The following is a 16831-nucleotide window of genomic DNA, read 5'->3' as shown; positions in this document are numbered from 1 at the left end:
GCTGAGCCCCTAGGCCCTGACGGAACCATCCCCTGGCTGAGCCCTCCCTTCCGTCTACCCGAGAGAGACCCTTCCTCCTTCCGCGGTCCCCCTCCACGCCACCCCAGCTCCCAGGACTGCTGTCCGAGCTCCTTCCCCTCGGCGCTGCCCCTTCCCCGCCTGTTGAGACTCCCCCCCCCCCACCCGCTCTGTAGCATCTCAGTCCTTGCGCCTCTCCACGAAGTTCCAGTACAGGTGGGTGTCTGAACCTCACCAAGCCCCACCGCCCGCAAAGCCCCGGAGCCCCCAGCCTGTCCCCCTCACCGAACCCATCCTCCGGCCTAGCCCAGCCCCTGTCTACTCTCCTGCCCCTGCACACCCTGGCCCCTAACCAAGCCCCCTTGCAGGCCCACTTCCTTCTCTAGTCTCTCATAGCCCCCAGCTCCCCAAATACAGCCCCTCTCAGAGCAGGGTGCACCTCAGCAGGCCCCCACCCGAGCGCCCACCTCTGCACAGTCCTGTCCCTCCCCAAGGCCCCAGCCCCCTAGGCTGCCCTCCCAGCCGGATCCTCCTAAGCCCACCAAGTCCAGGCCTTCACTGTGCCTCAGTGGCCCCCACGTGGCCTTACTCTTTCCGAGCCCACTCCCATCAGAGCTCCTGTCCCCCCTTCCCCAAATCTGACCCCCACACTCCCCCAGCCTGGAGACAGTGAGCCCCACCCTCGATAATCCAGTTCCCTCACAAAGTCCAGTCTCTGAGGCCATGACCTCTCATGGGTTGGTCCCCTCTGCCTGTGGGGCCAGATGTCCTTCTCCAAGCCCCTGATGCCCTGATGACACTCATCTCCTTGGAGCTCTGTGCACTCACCTACCCATGCCTCTCCAGGAGCTCTGCATGGCCCACCTGGGCCCCCTGCTCTGCCCCCTAAGTTTCTTCCCCTAACCAGCGCCCGCCCTGCCAGCCTCAGCCCCTCTGGCCTCCATCTACCCCACCTGGCTCTCGTTTCTCTCTCATACTTGCCCCCAACTGATCTCCGCTTCCTGTGAAAGTCCCAACGTGTCCCCTCCTCGGGACTCTGAGCTCCCCACTTCGCCATGCAGGTGCCCTTTCTGAGCTGGGTCCTCTTCACCAATCCGCCAGCCCCCACCAAGCCCAGACCCTCCGAAGCCCCCAGAAGCTGCCCTGAAGTACGGCAGCCCCCGTTTCCTCCCACGTCCCCTGCCAAGCCCCCGTCCTCCTCAGAGGCCCTGTCCCTGCTCTGAGCCCTTCCTCCCAGGAAGCCCCTTTCCCTCTGAGCCTCCCAACCTGCCTCCCCTCTCTCCACCACCCTCTCTCCTCCCAGCCTGCTCCTCCTGCTCCTTCTCAGGGACCCCTTCTCTCAGAGTCCTTGTCTGTCCATGCCCAGTCCTCTGAACCCCCTTCTCTCCAGAACCTCGGTGTGCTCTGAGCCTGAGCCCTTCCTGAACCCCTGTCCCTGGACAGCCCCCCCCCCTCTCCGAGCCACGCCCCTTCCCGGCCCAGCCCCCACCCCAACCCTCACCCCCTGGCCGACCCTGGCACAGCCTCATCCATGGCTGTCAGGAACCCGCAGCACAAAGTTGGCATTAAAGGATGTTGATAAAACCCTCTGTTGAGTAGGAGGGCTTCCCCAGCACAAGCCCTGCCTCATGTCTTGACCACGCCCTCGGCAGAGCCCAGGCCCACAGGCTTGAGGGCGGGTGGGGACCAGCGGGAGGCAAGCCAGGGTTCCGTTCTCCCTCACCCGACACCCACTGTCTGCTTCCCAAGGGCCTGGCTTAGAGGCACAAGGACCCTCGTCCTTGGGCTGAGCCTGACCTAAGGTGTCCTCCCAGCCTGTGTGTGGCCTTTGAGCCACGCCATCCCAGGCGTCTGAGCTGGGCTTCCTGGGCCCAGCACTCTCTCGCCTGCCACTGGCTGGGGCCCCGGCTGCTCTGGGCAGGAGGCTGCAGGGGGTGGCCAATGGGGCTAGTCTGCATGCGGGTCCAACTGGTCCTCAGATAGCAGGAGAGGGGGCCTGGCCCACAGGGGCTGCTCCAGGTCACAGAGTGGAGTCAGGCCCCTCTCCTACAGACCACCATGGGGCTGCCTCTCTCCAAGGCCCCCAGAGCCCGCGTGGAGAGGTGCTTCAGCTCCCCCTGGCCTCCACCCTGGACTCAGCCTGAGACCAGTGTCCTCCAGGCAGGCGCATGGGGCAGGGAACGCCCACTGGGCTGCTGGGCTGGTGCAGAGCAGGGCCGAGCCAGCCAGGACAGAAGCCAGCATTTGGAGCTGTCACATGCCAGTGCTGTGCCTGGTTCCACGGCCAGGAGGCCCCTGTTGTGACCCACCTCTGGAGACAGAGATGCTAGGCGCAGGGTCGGGGTAGGAGGCTGGATCTGAGCCTAGAGTCCAACTTCAGGGTCCAGAGAATCCCGACCAGTTCGACGGAGCCCTCCTGGGGGCAGCCCAGGGGAGCCACAGTGGCCCCGGGCTCTGAGCAGGAGCATCAATGTCCTGATGGCCTGGAATAGGGGCTGGGGCTCGGCCTGTGCTAATCCACATAGTGCCTGGGGTGTCCCGCCGTGCTTGTCCCCATGTTCCAGAAGAGCGGACAGAGGTGCCCTCTGGGAGACCTGACAGAGCCTCCCAGCTGACAGAGGATCAGTGTGCACAGGGAACAGAACCGAGGACATGGAGCCTGAGCGCTGAGACCTCAGGGGGCGCATGGCCCCGTGACAGGCCAGCCTCCCTCTGGTGGGTGGGAGACTGAGGGAGGACAGAGCCAGGCAGTCAACAGGCCCGCAGGGGAGGGAGATACTGCCTCCTTCCTGGCCGGCCAGCTCTGCCCTCAGGGCCTCTTGGGCACAAAGGCTTTGATGACACTCTGCCCAGAAACCCTGCCAGGCCCTGCAGAGCTCTGCCCACTCCCTGCTCGTATTTCAGGGACAGAGAACACTGGGCACATGTTCATGAGCCTCCTTGCAGTTCTGGATAAACGTTCTCTGGGAAGGTGCCCGATGGAGCTCAGCACTGGGGTCAAGTTCCCAGATCCCCTAGGGCCAGGCCAAAGACCGTCACAGCCCTGCAGGCTGAGAAGGCACCAGGACGGTGACAAATGTCACGTGCGCCATCCCCCGACACCTGCAGGGGGTGGGCTCCAAGCAGGAGCCCAGAGCTACCCACCCAGAGGGAATCCTGCCCCCCCACCAAGTGCTCACAAACTCCCATTCATCCCTTAAAACCTCCAGGCTGTGTGGCAGCATCTGGGCAAATGCTCCTGGTCCCCCCTCAACAGGCCAGCCCAGCCGGGAGGTCATCATGACCCGAGGGGAGTCTTAACTCGGATCCCTGAGTCCTGTGACCCCGGGCGGACACCCCAGCATCAGCCAGGCTTGCACAAGGAGAGACTGCTTCCAGGGGCTGACAGGGGGGCCCATACAGGAGGCAGGCTGCTCGTTCACCACCAGCCCTGTGTGGGCTCCTTTCCCAGACACAAGTGGGGTGCACAAGGGGGATAGGGGAACGCCAGGGCCCTGCTCCTGCTGGAACATTCTCCAGGAAAGTGCGGTGGGTGCTTGCCTGGACCACCCCCTGGAAATTGTGCCTTGGTGCCGGGCCCCACCCTTCCGCCTCTGGCTGAGGCCACATCCTACTGCTCACTGCTCCAGGTCTCCATACAAGCCAGGCCCCCGCCAGCAGCGTCTCAGCCACGAGGCAGGGCAGCAAGCTACAGCCTGCGGGGTCCCATGCACAGGGCAGGGGGCCTCGTCTATGAGCCAGCCCGGGGCGCCCCCAAAGGCTCCCCCTGCCACCTGGCTGAGAGTCAGCCCTCCAGAATGACAGCATCGCACCAGCCACACCAGCCTCTTCCTCATATCCAGATTTAGAATTACCCTCCCCACCAGGCACAAAACACACCAACACAGAAACAGAGGCTCAAACAACTGTATTTTCGTGTCAACTTGGGCTCCTGGACCCTCAGGAGGGGGAGGAGCCGTAGAGAAGACCGGCGCCAGCCCCCTCCCCTCCCCCAAACCCCTGGGCCAGTGAATGCCCTCATGTACACGGTCAAGCCCCAGGATGACCCCACAGGCCTACAAGGCTGGCTTTTGTCCCCTCCCCTCCTTTCAGTTCCTTCCTGCTCATCCTCAGGTCTCAGCTGGCCCTCTCCTTGATGGGACCAGGATAAACAGACGTGCGGGCACAGCAGCGCCAGCCCTGGGCCCCAAGCTGGGCAGAGGAGCCAAGAGGACGGCCCAGCCCAGAGGCCCCGCCTAGGCAGCCAGTGCCCCGGGGCGCAGGCTGGGGCGGGAACTCCCTGGGGGCGGGGGTCCAGGCATGCACAACGAACTGATTGGCTGCCACACCAGGCCGTGTCTTTCAAGTTAGTGAAACGGCTTGGTACACTGGAGCAGCCCACTGGCTCTGCCCGGGGGCCCCGGCCCGCCATCAGACAGACAGACAGACAGACAGACAGGCAGGCAGGCAGGCGGCATTTCTGAAACCAGAGAAGGGAAAACCACAAAACAAAACAGCAGCCCTTTGGGCTAGTGGCCTCCAGAGCACCGGGCGGTGAGCAGGCGAGTGTGAGTGTGCAAGTGCGTGTGGTGAGGCGGGCCGGGGGGGGGGGGGTGGCTGGCCTCCTCCTACTGGACTCTCGTCCTCTCTCTGCCAGCGGGCAGGGGCCGGCTAGAGCCTGGTAGCCTCGGCCAGGCCCACCCGGTTCTCCTCACGGTCGAACACGGCGTAGTAGCGGCCGATGAAAACGTCGCCCAGGATCCACAGCGGCCCGCCAGGCGGGGGGATGTCCATGCCCATGAACCCGCTCAGGCAGATGGTCCTCCCGGCCTGCGACACCTGGGACGGCCATGGTGGTCACCACTCAGCCCCGCTGCACCACCCAGGCCACTGCCCCCCGGCGTCCAGGGACCCCCCGCCCCCTCACCTTGAGCGTGTAGTCCTCCGAGGACAGCTTGTAGCTTCTGCCTTCCAGCTTCAGGGTGACCTCGGGGAGGCTGGACACCTTCTCACAGGGGATCATGTACTGAAGAAGGGAGGAGAGAGCAGTGTGTGCGTGGGGGACAGCAGCCTGGGGGCAGCCCGCCCGCCCGCTCGGCGCCCCCCAGCCCGCTCACCTCGCCCTGGATCAGCGGGATGGCCCCGATGGCCTTCTGTAGCTCGCGCACCTCCTCCACGGGGCCCACTATGAGGGAGGTGCCGGTGTCCACGATGGCCTCGCAGCCCCCCTTGCACAGCGTCAGGCTATTGCCCACGTCCACCCTGCAGGGGAGGGGCTGTGAGTCCCCCTACCTGGGCTCCGGTGGGCCTTGGGGGGCAGGCCTACCCCACCCACAGGCCCTGAAGGATGCTGTCTCCTGTTCTTCCTCAGCACTCAGCCACGAGCAGAGCTGGGCGAAGGGGCTTGAGAGGCCAAGAACAGGGGCACAGCCACCTGACTAGCCATGCAGAGAGGAGGGCGCTGGCCAGAGCCTGGGCGCCAAGAGCTGGGCTGGGCGTCAGGAGGTGGCAAGAGGCAGGTAGGGCCAGAGGGCCATGGGGTCCAGGCCCGCCCCCCCCCGACCACCGCCTCCCCCCACCTCAACCCCCGCAGGCCCATGGGCCGGCTGCCGCCCTCATGTGCCGCCACCCACCCCCACCCCACCGCAGAGCCAAGTGAGGGCCCCGCGTCCAGTACTCACTGCTCCATGTGGATCTGCCAGTAGGCCATGCGGGTGACGTTATGATAGGACAGGGACCCCTTGTAGTACTTGGAATCTATGCCGCCCAGCATCAGCTCACCCCCCGGTTGCGCGTTTGGATCCCTGGGAGGAAAGGGAAGGGGGGAGTCAGGGCAAGCACGAGAGCCCCCTGCCCACTCCCGCACCATGCATCCAGCCTCGGGACTGGGTGGGATAGGCACAGGCTGGGGCCAGGAGATCAGAAGTAAGGGTGAGGGGGCAATCTCGGAAGGCCTCCCAGAGCAGGGACCTTCCTGGGCCCACAGGGAGGAAGGATCCGGCAGGGGCAGAGGAAGGGATGGGACTTTCTTCTCCCCCAGGGGACGGGCTCCGATCCTACACTCTGTGTGGACTGCAGGCCAAGCCCCATCCCAGCAGAAGAAATCCTGCTCCGACCTCCTGGTCTGCCAGCTGAACACTGCCAGGGTTAGGCCAGCGGGCAGACAGGGAAGCGAGTGCTAGGGGCCCAAGAAGAGAGAACCTTGTCTGCCTGGAAGAATAACTGAGGGCTTCCAGGAGGAGGCATCAGGCAAACTTGAGAAGTGGAGCAGGGTGGTTCCTGCTCCAGGGCCTTTGCCCTTGATGCTCCTGAGGATGCCCTACAACCAAATTCTTGCAAGACTGACTCACTCCCCCTTCAACCTCAGCACGTGAAACTCCCCACCTTGACACTCTCATCTAGACTTATCTTTTCAGCTCACTATCATCTTCCTGGCTGTGCCTGCACTCAGAAGTACCAAGGCCGAACCCTGCCCTCCTGCCACCACTGTGGCCTCCGCCGTCTCCATCTCTGCCTCTCGCTACCCCTGAAATCCACATATGGAAACCAGATCTTGCATCCAGTTCCACTCCCTACCCACAGCCCTGCCCCCCAAACCCGCCCCTGTGAGTCCGTCTGCCCTCACCTCTCACCCTCACCTCCACCTCCTGCCTGAGCCCGTGCTCCAGGGAGTCACAGCGCTGGGCTGTCCGTCCCCAACCCCAGGCCCGGCCGACCTCCTGGGTCCTCTTCACCTCGTCTGCCTCCCCAGGGCCCGTAGGCTCATGGGGAAACGAGCCGTTCATCTGCGTGCCTGCATCTAGCAGCTGGCTTTGGCCCCAACAGCTGCTGGGGTGTGTTCACCACTGACCAAGCAAAGGGACAGAGGGCAGCATCCATGCAGAGGCCGGGCTAAGGGCAGGGGCGGAGCAAGAGGGGAGGGCTCTGGACTGGAATTCTGCCCAAGGGGCCTAGGTGGGACCCCAAGTGCCAAGCAGGCCTTCAAGGAGAGGGGGTGTGTGGGGCGCAGTGACCAGGAGCGGCTCGGGGCAGCGCACCACCTGGCTCACACTCTGCCCACAGCCCCGCCCCTCGGCACAGCGCACCACCTCTCCCGTCTACGGCTCCCTCTGGGGACCTGCAGCACCGTCCTGAGACTGAGGCCCCTGCCCATGGTCACCCGGCCACGGGTCACCTACCCTTCCACAACAGGGCAGTGGCCTCTCCCTGGCAGCAAGGGGCAGCCAGCACCTACCGGGGAGGCTGGTGGAGGCTGCTCTCTACTTGGTGACCGGACCCCGGCCTCCTCAAGCAGCATCGTCCTGTGCCTTCCTCATCCAACACGGGGCGCTCGAGCCTGGGGTCACCTCCCCTGGGGAGGGCCCCGCCCCTGGCCTCCAAAGCTCCTGTCACAAATCTGGGCTCACGACCTTGTCCCCTGGGGCCAGGACCACATCTGCCCATCACCAGACTGGGGACATCGGGCAGAGATGCAGGAGGAGGAACCGCCAGGACCCCTGACCCAGCTCTGGTTCTCGTATGACGCAGGCCCAGCAACCAAGATCCCGGACCCTCAGCCCGAGCGCCTCCCGCTGGGAGACCCCAGCAAGACACAGCCTCCTCTAGGAGGCCGCCTGCTCACCTGTACAACGGCAGAGGGCAGCGGGCAGGAACCGAGCCTCGTGCCCGGCCGATGGACACAGGGAGGCCGCAGCAGGACTGTGACCAGGCAGCTGCAGCCCGAGCCCCCCACCCTGCATTTCAGCGTGGCTGAGCCCAGAAAGCCCGGAGGAGGGGACCAGACGCCTCCCGCCCACCTGTTCAGGTAGAAGGAGAAGACGTTCTTCTCCACCAGCTTCTGCTGCATCAGGTTATCGAAGACGGGCAGCACGCTGTTCACGGAGATGCGGGGGTAGGCCATGCCCAGGATGCCGTCGAACTTGGCTGCAATGAAGGTGATGCCTGGCTGCTTGATGGCCTCCCCGAACGTCTGCCGCTCCACCCTGACGCCGCCCAGCGTCGACAACGCCGCACCACAGGGCACCTGCGGGCCGAGGGGGTCAGTGGGCCACGTGGACCACCAAGCTCCACACCTGGGTCCCACGCGGGCCGTCGCCTGCCGTCTCCGTGTGGGCGGCCACAGTGCAAAACCCAGCTCGGGCTTCGCCCATCACTTCGCACACAGGGGCTCGATGTGTGGGCAGAGGGCCCAGGGCAAAGGGCTGGTGACACTGGACCGAAACACAGCTGGGGATGGCTGGGGTTGGGGCTGTGGGGATGGGGCTTCGGAGGTCTGTACTCTTTGTCAGGACTGTTTTAACAAGAGACAGAAACAGAGGAGCGAGCGCAGAGGGCTGGCTCCTTGCCAAGCTCCGGCCCTCTCACCCCAGCGCCCTCCCCACCCAGGCCTGCTCCTGCCCTTGGGCTGGGCTGGGGAGAGCGAGGAACCTTGTGACCCAATCCAGCTCAGGCTGGAGGCCACACAGCCCCCTCCCCCAACTCGGGCGGCTGAGGCTGCAGACAGACCAAGACCACCAGCAGGATGTGGGGAAAAAGTGGCTCTTTGGGGCTGACACCAGGAGGAGGGGGCATGTTGGGCAACATCCTGTCTCAGGCCCAGAGACAGCCCGGAGGCGGAGCCCCCCAGAAAAACCTGGCAGGAAGATGGGGGGGGGCGGGGCAGTGGCTGCAGGCAGCTACAGCGCCCCGTCTCCTGACCCACCGGGACGGTCAGAAATGGTCCCCACTGGAGGAAGGGTCTTTCCTCCCAGACCCCTGGCCCTGCGGGAGGTTTTGCTGCCTTCCTGTCTCGCCTGGGGCTGGGAGAGGACCATCTTCCACTTTGCACCACGTCCCCCCAAAACTCTCAGCCCAGGCCTCTGCTGTGGCCTGGCACCAAGCAGCTTCCGGCCACGTGATCGTGGGCAGAACCGTCAAGGGCCTGCTCAGCCCGCCTGGGGGAGGACAGCTCGTCCTGCATGCGGCCCCAGAGATGTTCCACCACAGGCACGGCCCTGGACTGCCGTCCCCGGCTGCTCCCTCCCCTTCCTGGTGTCCCCTGCAGGTGCCCCTCTGCCAGCAGCCCCAGGGGCACATCTCTGCCCTCCCTGACTGGTCCAGGCCCGGTCCCCAACCCAGGCCCCCGTCCTCAGGCCTGGCCCTGAGCACCGAGCTGGCAACTCAAACCCAACGTGTCAGAACGGAACCCAATCCTCCCACCGCTCTTCCGCCAGGAGCCTGGGAGGCAGCCTCCCCAGTCATCGCTCGCCAGGTCCTGGTCCCAGACCTGCGCCGTCGCTCTGCACCCATGCCTCAGGGACTATGCGGGTGTTCAAATCCTCACTGCACTGGCTGCTCCCTGCCCCGCTGTCCCCTTCCAACCCTCCTGGCTGTCCCCAGCTTGCACACATGGCCAGGGCTGCCCCCTACCCCGTCTCCTTCCCACTCCGTTTCTGCACTGCCCCGCACACTGGGCTCTTCGCCTCCCGGTCTCTGCTCAACCTGTGCACCCGCCCAGCAAGCCAGCCCGTGCGCCTCACTCAGCTGACTGCCAAACAGCACCTCCGGGGAGCTGGCCCAGACCCTTCCCTACCCTGGGGTGGGGCTGGGGGTCACTGAGCCCTCTCGTCCCATCACATGTGGGGGAGAATCTCCTACCACGATAAGCGCCCCGGCCCCGGGAGCAGCCCCACGACAGACTCACCGACACGGTGTCCTGGCTCAGGTACCCGGAGAGGCTGCCCGAGCCATAGTGGATGTTGAAGGAGGTGCCGTTCTTCACGTAGGTGCTGGACTTGTCGCTATTGTACTTGTGGTGGATCCCTGTGCCAGCAGGGGACCCGTCAGCCTGCCGCCCCACTGCGGCCTCTGACCTCTGACCCCCCACCCCACGCCAGGCCCCCAGCCACCTACTGCAGAGCCCGCCCACCAAGCTGCCCTCCCAGGGTCGGGATCGCCCGTGACCCCCACCCTTGGTGTCGGCCCAGTGGGCGGTCTGGCCCATGGCTTGCTCCATCCTCGGCCACCACAGTCCCAGCCCAGATGAGGGCAAGGCTGGCAGGAACAGGTCTGCCCAGAAAACAGGGTGCTCTGGGGCAGGGCGGAGGAGCTGGGCCCTCTGGTGTGGCCGAGAGATGGGAGCAGCGCATTGCCCAAGAGCTGAGCAGGCAGGGCCGCGGAAGGTGGCAGCCTGCTCTCCTTGGTGGTGGCCAGCCCACAGCTACAGCCCAGAACGGAGAACAGGGGCCGAGGCTGGCGGCAGGCCCCCAGTGCCCACAGGGAGAGCACGTGCGTGCATGTGGGGTGGACGGAGGGCTGTGCGCCCCACTCCAGGGCCCGTGTCCCCTCTGCCCCCTCCCACGTCAGCGGGCAGGCAAGGGCGGGGCCGGCCCCCTCGCTCTCTTTCCACCACATGGGAGAGGGGTGCACTGGGCAGGACAGACAGGGCTGTGACTTACAGCAGGCGATGTCCAGCAGTTTGCAGTGGATCGAGGGGACCCACAGGTTGGAGGAGCCGGTGTCGAAGACCACCGTGAAGCACTGTGGGGGCGTCCCGATGCCGATTTCCCCATAGTACTGGGCCTGGTGGGGAACAGGGGCTGTCAGGGTCGGGGAAGGGGGCCCACCTCCCCACTGGGCCTGAGAGAAGGCCACCGCTGTCCTGGGAGCCAGGTCTTTGAGGCCAGAGGAGGGGCACCAGAGTCTAGACCTGCTGTCACGGCATCCACCTTCACCTGCCATCGATCCTCAGACCCACGGGCACTTCGGGTCCCCGGGCCCTTGGGCACAGCCCAGCCCTGCCTGACCATGGTGACACTGGGCTCCCATCTCAAAGATGACAACAGTAGTGGAGTCAGTGTCGGGACAGGCTCCGCCCTTGGTCTGAGCTTCAGGTGTGGGAAGTGCCCGCCGGGAAGACCCTCTGCAGTGCAGGGGTCCAGGGCCCCGGAAGGGGAGAGACTCCCTCCCCAGGACGGGGGCCAAGTCAGGGCCTGACTCTGGGGCCTCAGTTCCTACCCTGTGCCTGCCCCTCAGGGTCAAGTCTTGGGGGCTCCCAAGTAGAGGGGGTCCAGGCGGCCCAGGGGAGGCTGACGGTGCTGGCTCAGAGACCCTCAGGGCCCAGCCACTCTGCCATCTGTGCTCTGGGCCTCAGTTTCCCCACCCGTAAACAAGGGCAGCAGGGGTAATCTGGGGGAAGCCAGGTGCTCAGGTAAGCCTGAGGGGCACGTGCCCCTCTGAGCCTCAAAGCAAAACCCCACCCTTGGCCCTCTCATGGGTCAGAGGGTGTGGCGTTCTTGAGTTTGGGGCCATCTGGGCCTTGCCTGATGGGACACCCTCTTGCTCTAGGAGGGAACTTGGGCCACTGGTCACCACAGGGTTCTGGCTCCAATCCCTCTGGTCATTTCTCTCTGGCCACCTGGCTCCAGGAAACACCAGCAGCTGCTGACTCATGACCCAACAGTGTCCAGGTTGGGGGCGGGGGGGATGACTCAGCAAATCTCCGTGCGCGCACACATGCGCGCATGTGTGTGTGTTTGTGTGTGAGAGAGAGAACTGATCAGTCAAGCCAAGGGCAGACAGCCCCCCTCCACCAGGCTGGTCACATGCCTGTGAGGCCACAGCTTCCTGAAACGGCTGGGGCTCTGGCCAGGCAGGACAGAGGGCACAGGCACCTGTCCCAACCTCAGGTAGACCAGAAGCTGGATGGCAGGCAGGGGCTGGCTCCCTGCGATTCGGGGGCAGGAGACGCAGAGAGGACGTCCCCTGGGTATCCCCAGAGGTGCCAGGCTGGGGCCCAAACCTGTCCCCAGCTTGCTGTGTGGCTTTTAGAATGTTCCACCTCTGAGCCTGTTTCCCACTCAAGGAGCAGCATGCGTGATCAGACCTGGCTGCTGACCCAAGAGGAAGAAAGTGAACGGGGGCAGGGAGTGTTACGGGTTGCCCCAGGCCTTCGGGTAGGACGGGCAAGGACACAGAAACTCCAGGGAGATTAGTCACGACCGGGCAGGCAGGCCCAGAAGGACCCCTAAGGGTCCCCCACCCCACAGCCTTTCAGGGTGGGCCTAGGCCTGATTCCAGGCTCCTCCACACCCAGCTGATGGTCCTGGGCCCAGCTCCCTCATCTGTAGAGAGTGACACTGTCCCCCACTCCCCAGGCTGGCCTGAGGACGAGACACCTGCCCAGCTCTGAGCCAACAGTGACATGCAGCGAGAGATGTCACAGACATGCCAAGGACACCCCAACCCTCCCTCTCACAACCCCAGAAGGACCAGGACCAGCACCAGCAGGGGAGCCTGGTGTGCAAACCCAGCAGGAGGTCTGAGTCCTCCATCTGGGACTTGGGCCCGGCAGGGGCCCCGGGGGGCGTGGCTGAGCAGAAGACCCGCCCCCCACAGGTGAGGCACTCAAAACCACTGGCTGCTGAGAACAACAGAACTTCACTACATCACCTGCCGGCCCACCCAGAACTTTTCTCAAAGGCCAGCCCATCTACAGCAGTGCTCGCGGCCAACCCAGTCCCCCCAAGCTGACCCCCACACTCACGTCCATGTAGTTCTTGAGCAACTCTGGAATGGGCCCGCCGGTCACAGCAGGTGCCCCCTGCGAGTATTTTGACATGGGACCCTTCGCGATCAGGCCTTCCACGGGGCCTCCGGCCTCTGAAATGGTCCGGCGGATGGACTTGAACTTGTGCAGTGGGATTCTGTCAAGGAGGGACCAGGGCTTGTTAGGGGGGCTCAAATCCACCTCCTACCTGGACCCGCACCCACGTCCCCACATCCAAGCCGGCCCCTCCCCCTCCTCAGCCACCAGGGGTCTCCTGGCCCCACTCTGGGCCCGCTCTACTCTCTTCTGTGATGGTGGCCGGTGGGGTCTGTTAGAGGCACCTGCCACCCCTGTCCAAAGCCCTCCGAGCCGTCCCCTTCACCTGGCCCTCTGGCCACATCTGCTGCTGTCACCCAGACCCCACGCAGAGACAGTCCCCACCTCCCCTGTCTGACCTCCCCGGTGGCCACCTCCTGGTCATCAGATGGGATTGCAATGTCATCCCCTCTGAGAAGCCCTCCCTGACCACCTCTGCTTGCCCTTTACACGACCTGGTTTCCTTCCAGGGCCCTCACCCCCACTGCTGTGAACTGCGTCATTTCCTGCTCATCTGTCCCTCTCCCCACGCTGACACAGACCTGGGGAGGGCAAGGGCTGCAGCCGGAGGAGTGCCGGGGGTCTGCTTTCAGGCCTGCCTCCCCCAAAGCGTGCCCCACGGTGCCCCTGCTCAGGGCACACTTCACAGGAGCCGCTGCCTCCAGCACACACACCCAACCTGGGTGGCCCTCGTGGTCTGAGCTGGCGGGAGAGAGCACGGGCCTGGGGTCAAGGGTCCTGGTTCTGTTGGGCACAGGGTCCACCATCAGAAAGCGGACTGAGCGAGGGGCCCCCTGTGTCTGAGCTGCGCCCTGCTCCCATGGTCCAGGAGGCAGGAGGGACAGGAGAACACATCTGAGCAAACTCAACCACTTGGATGAAATGTCTTCCCAGCCCTGGGGATCAGAGTTCAAGGTCACGGCTGGCTTTTCTAGGCAAGCCAAGAGCATGCTCCAGGAAAACAGGACTCTCGCCTAAGAGCTGGCAGGCTAGAGACCCCGAGGTCATTCCCAGGAGAGGATGGACACGCCCTCCAGTAACCAAAGAAACAGGTGCCATCAGTCCCACAGGAGCACGCACGGAGGAGCGGCACCGCCCAAGAAGCCCCAGGTCCCTTCCCCACTGCCATCTGTCCCCGGGGGGGAAGGCCTGTGGGTGGGGCCCAGCAGGCCCAGGTTGCTACCCATATGGCTCCAGATGGGCTACTCCCCGGAGGCCCCGGCCCACGGGGAAGCCCACGTAGGACAGCCCTTTGCAGGACTCAGTTTCACTTGGCGACAGCCAGCTCCTGCAGTCCTATGACCTCATCCAGCTGCCCATGGGCAAAAGGCCCACAGCAGAGGTGGAAGAACGCTTGCTCAGGGCTGGCACAAGGGCCCCGGAGCCAGGGTGGGAGCAGGGACACAAAGGGGTCGGCCTACTGCCAGGAGAGCTGGCTGCCTTGCAAGGTGGGAGGGTGGGGGTGGAGGCACCAGTCCTCAGGTCCAGCTGGCACAGCCCTGGTCCAGGCCTGGCAGTCGGTGGCCTCATCTGGCACAGAGGGTCAGGCCCCTAGGCCTGAGGAGGGTGTGGCCCTCACTGGGGCAGGCAGTGCTGGTGGGGAAGCCAACCCGGATCGGCTGGGCCCCTCACCCAGACCCCCTTCTTAGGCTAACTCCCATCTGCCTCTCAGACTTGTGGGGCTCTCCTGGCCCAGGGCCGGTAGTAAGACCCCATGGGACAAACCAGGCGAGTCTCCGCCCAGCTCACAGCTGGCAAAGGGGGGCCCCAAGCGGGAAAATGACTTGCATAGGTTCAGGGGCCTAGACCTGTGTCTCCCGACTTCCACACGTGGGCCCTGAGTGCAGGCACCCCACCCCACCTATCCTGGGGAGGCTGAGTCAGCCCGATTCACAGCCACACCCCCTCCTCCCCTCCCTCCAAGGCCGACCCCGCGATAGTGGGAGTGGGGGGCTCGCCGGGCTGGCGGGGTCCCTGGGCGAACCCTGCAGCTGCAGAGCTCCCCCGCCGTGCCCGAGGGTGGGCCCTGCAGGCGGCGCGCGGGGCGGCACCGCGGCGTCCCCGCAATGGGGCGCACGGGGGCGCGGGTGCACCAGGGTGCACGGGGTCACCGGGCGCGGGACGGCGGGCCTCACCTGACGAGCGCGGCGGCGGGCGCGGCCAGCAGGCCGAGGGCGAGCAGCAACAGGCTGGGGACCTGCATGATGGCGGCGGCGGCGGCGGCGGCCCGGTCACAGCGGAGGCCCGGGAGGTCGCGCGCTTATAGCCGGGATGACGGCGCACTCGGCTCGAATCAGCTGACACGCTTGTTTGCACCGGGGCCGGTCACGTGAGCCGCGGCGGCGTGCGCGGGGGCGGGGACAGGGCGGGGCGACCACGACCCCGCCCCCCAGCCGGCCCCGCGCAGACGCGCCCTGCTCCGACCCTCACAGCCTTCGGGGGGAGTGCCACCGCCTTTCCCGCGGTGGACCCGCGCGTGACCCGAGAATGGTGGGGCCCGGCGTGGGTGCTTAGTGTGCGGCGCGGGCGCGGCCGGCCACCGTGTCTGAGCCCAAGGGGACCGCATCCGGGGCCCCCTGGACGCCTCCAGCCGGGCGCGTCCCCCGGAGCTGCGGCTCCTTCCCCGCCCAAGCGCGCGGAGTACGCCCCCGCCTAGGCCCGGCAGGCTTTCCCAGCGCTCCATCCTCGCCCCATTGCGCCTACTGTTCCCCTCCTGCTCCCCTTACCCCCGGGCGCCCCGTTCCCCCAAGCCTCTTCCCCTCCCACTCTTCCTTCACCCTGGGAATCTCCAGCCACCCGGACGGACCTCATCGTCCTCCACCAAGTGTCCACAGCCCCCACCCCCCCAGAACAGCACCTGGCCTGGCCCTGCCCCGCCACCCTGGGCCCTCCTAACCCTGGGGCCCCCACCCGCCCGTCTGCTGTGGGATCAGATGAGGAACCAGGCCTCCCAGCTCGAGCCTTTTCATCACTTTTATCAGCCTCTTGGAGGGGATGGGAGTGCGAATCTCTTGCTCAGAACAGTGCTCAGCCCTGCCCAGGCCACAGTGACCCACAGCTGCCCTCCAGGACTCCGCATTCCCTCTCATGCTGTGAGGAGCTGGCCAGGGAGAGGGCCAGGTCTGTCCCCCACCCCTAGTCCCAGCCCGAGGAGGGGCAGGCGTTAGTTACGGAGGAAAGGAGTTTGCTCAGAGAAGGTTCGTGTCAAAAAGGGAATTAAGCAGGGGGAGTGTGCTAGAAAGTGACCCCTGCCGGGGGAGGCTTCTCTGGGCAGGTGATGCTTGAGTAGGACATGAACAGTGAGGAATCCTCCCAAGGGGGCTCACCCAGGGCACTTTTTCTTGAGTGGTCCCCCCGGCTCCCCCACTTTACAGGAAGGCCAACCGAGGTTCTGTGGCTCACAGCAGGCAGGAGTGGAATTCCCATCTTTTCTGTAACCACCGAATAAATCACGACCTTGACCTGGGCCAGACCCCCCCAGACCCCTGCCCTAACGCTGGTGAGCCTGATGGCCACAGATGGGCGCCCACCGCCTCACCCTGCCTCCGTACCCAACTGTTCCACAAATGTTTGCTGGGTTCATCTGACGCACATCTAGAGATGAGGACTAGAGTGCGGAGCGAAGCAGACAGACTGCCTTGCCCTTGGAATTCTGCCCCGGCTCCTTGGGCTCCAAGGCCTGACTCAGTGCAGGCCCAGAAGAGGAACCCACTCCCTGGCGTTTTCACCTCCTCCTGGCAGGCTGGTATCTCGGAGAGGTCAGCTGGGCCCTGGGTGGGCTGGACTCCGCACACAGTGGCAGGTATCCCAGCAGACAGACCTATGAGAAAACACCTTTTCAGGGTGTCCCCCTGCTGCTTCCACAGGGGCATTGACGGGGTCGACAAGACCAGGAGGGTGTGGGCAGGAGGCAGTGTAGATGGTCGGATGGAGTCAGAGGCCTGACATGGCCACCAGCTGTGTCTGGCCCAGAGCCCGGGGGGGGGGGGGCGGTGCCGGGGCTGGTGCGGGGCAGAGATCCTTAGCCTTTCCCCTGAGGACGACATGGAACTGCTGAGAAGGGACCCTCTGGTGGCCCAAAGGGTGGAGAGGTCCCTCCCCCTGCAGAGGCCCCTGTCAGGTCATTCAGTCCAGAGGGGAGACATTCTCTCTGTGTTCGATTATGTGTGGGATGGATAAACAGATGCACGGGGTCCCGGAGACACTGACCCA

The 16831-nt window shown here is 65.2% G+C and overlaps 1 protein-coding gene across 1 annotated transcript; it reads right to left on the bottom strand.

The window, feature by feature from the left end:
- Nucleotides 1–3908: 3908 nt before the first annotated feature.
- Nucleotides 3909–14871, bottom strand: CTSD (cathepsin D). The gene is made up of 9 exons (XM_058526165.1): nt 14755–14871; nt 12521–12680; nt 10434–10557; nt 9680–9798; nt 7794–8020; nt 5679–5801; nt 5115–5259; nt 4925–5023; nt 3909–4836 (listed from the first exon to the last, which is right to left on the bottom strand). The coding sequence occupies exons 1-9, from the start codon at nt 14820–14822 to the stop codon at nt 4669–4671; spliced, it is 1233 nt and encodes a 410-aa protein (XP_058382148.1). The 5' UTR covers nt 14823–14871; the 3' UTR covers nt 3909–4668.
- Nucleotides 14872–16831: the final 1960 nt, after the last annotated feature.

This window comes from Diceros bicornis, chromosome 31, assembly GCF_020826845.1.
Source record: "Diceros bicornis minor isolate mBicDic1 chromosome 31, mDicBic1.mat.cur, whole genome shotgun sequence".
NCBI classification, from domain to species: domain Eukaryota; kingdom Metazoa; phylum Chordata; class Mammalia; order Perissodactyla; family Rhinocerotidae; genus Diceros; species Diceros bicornis.
Note: the sequence above shows the minus strand (reverse complement) of the source record. Positions and strands in the feature narration are given on the sequence as shown.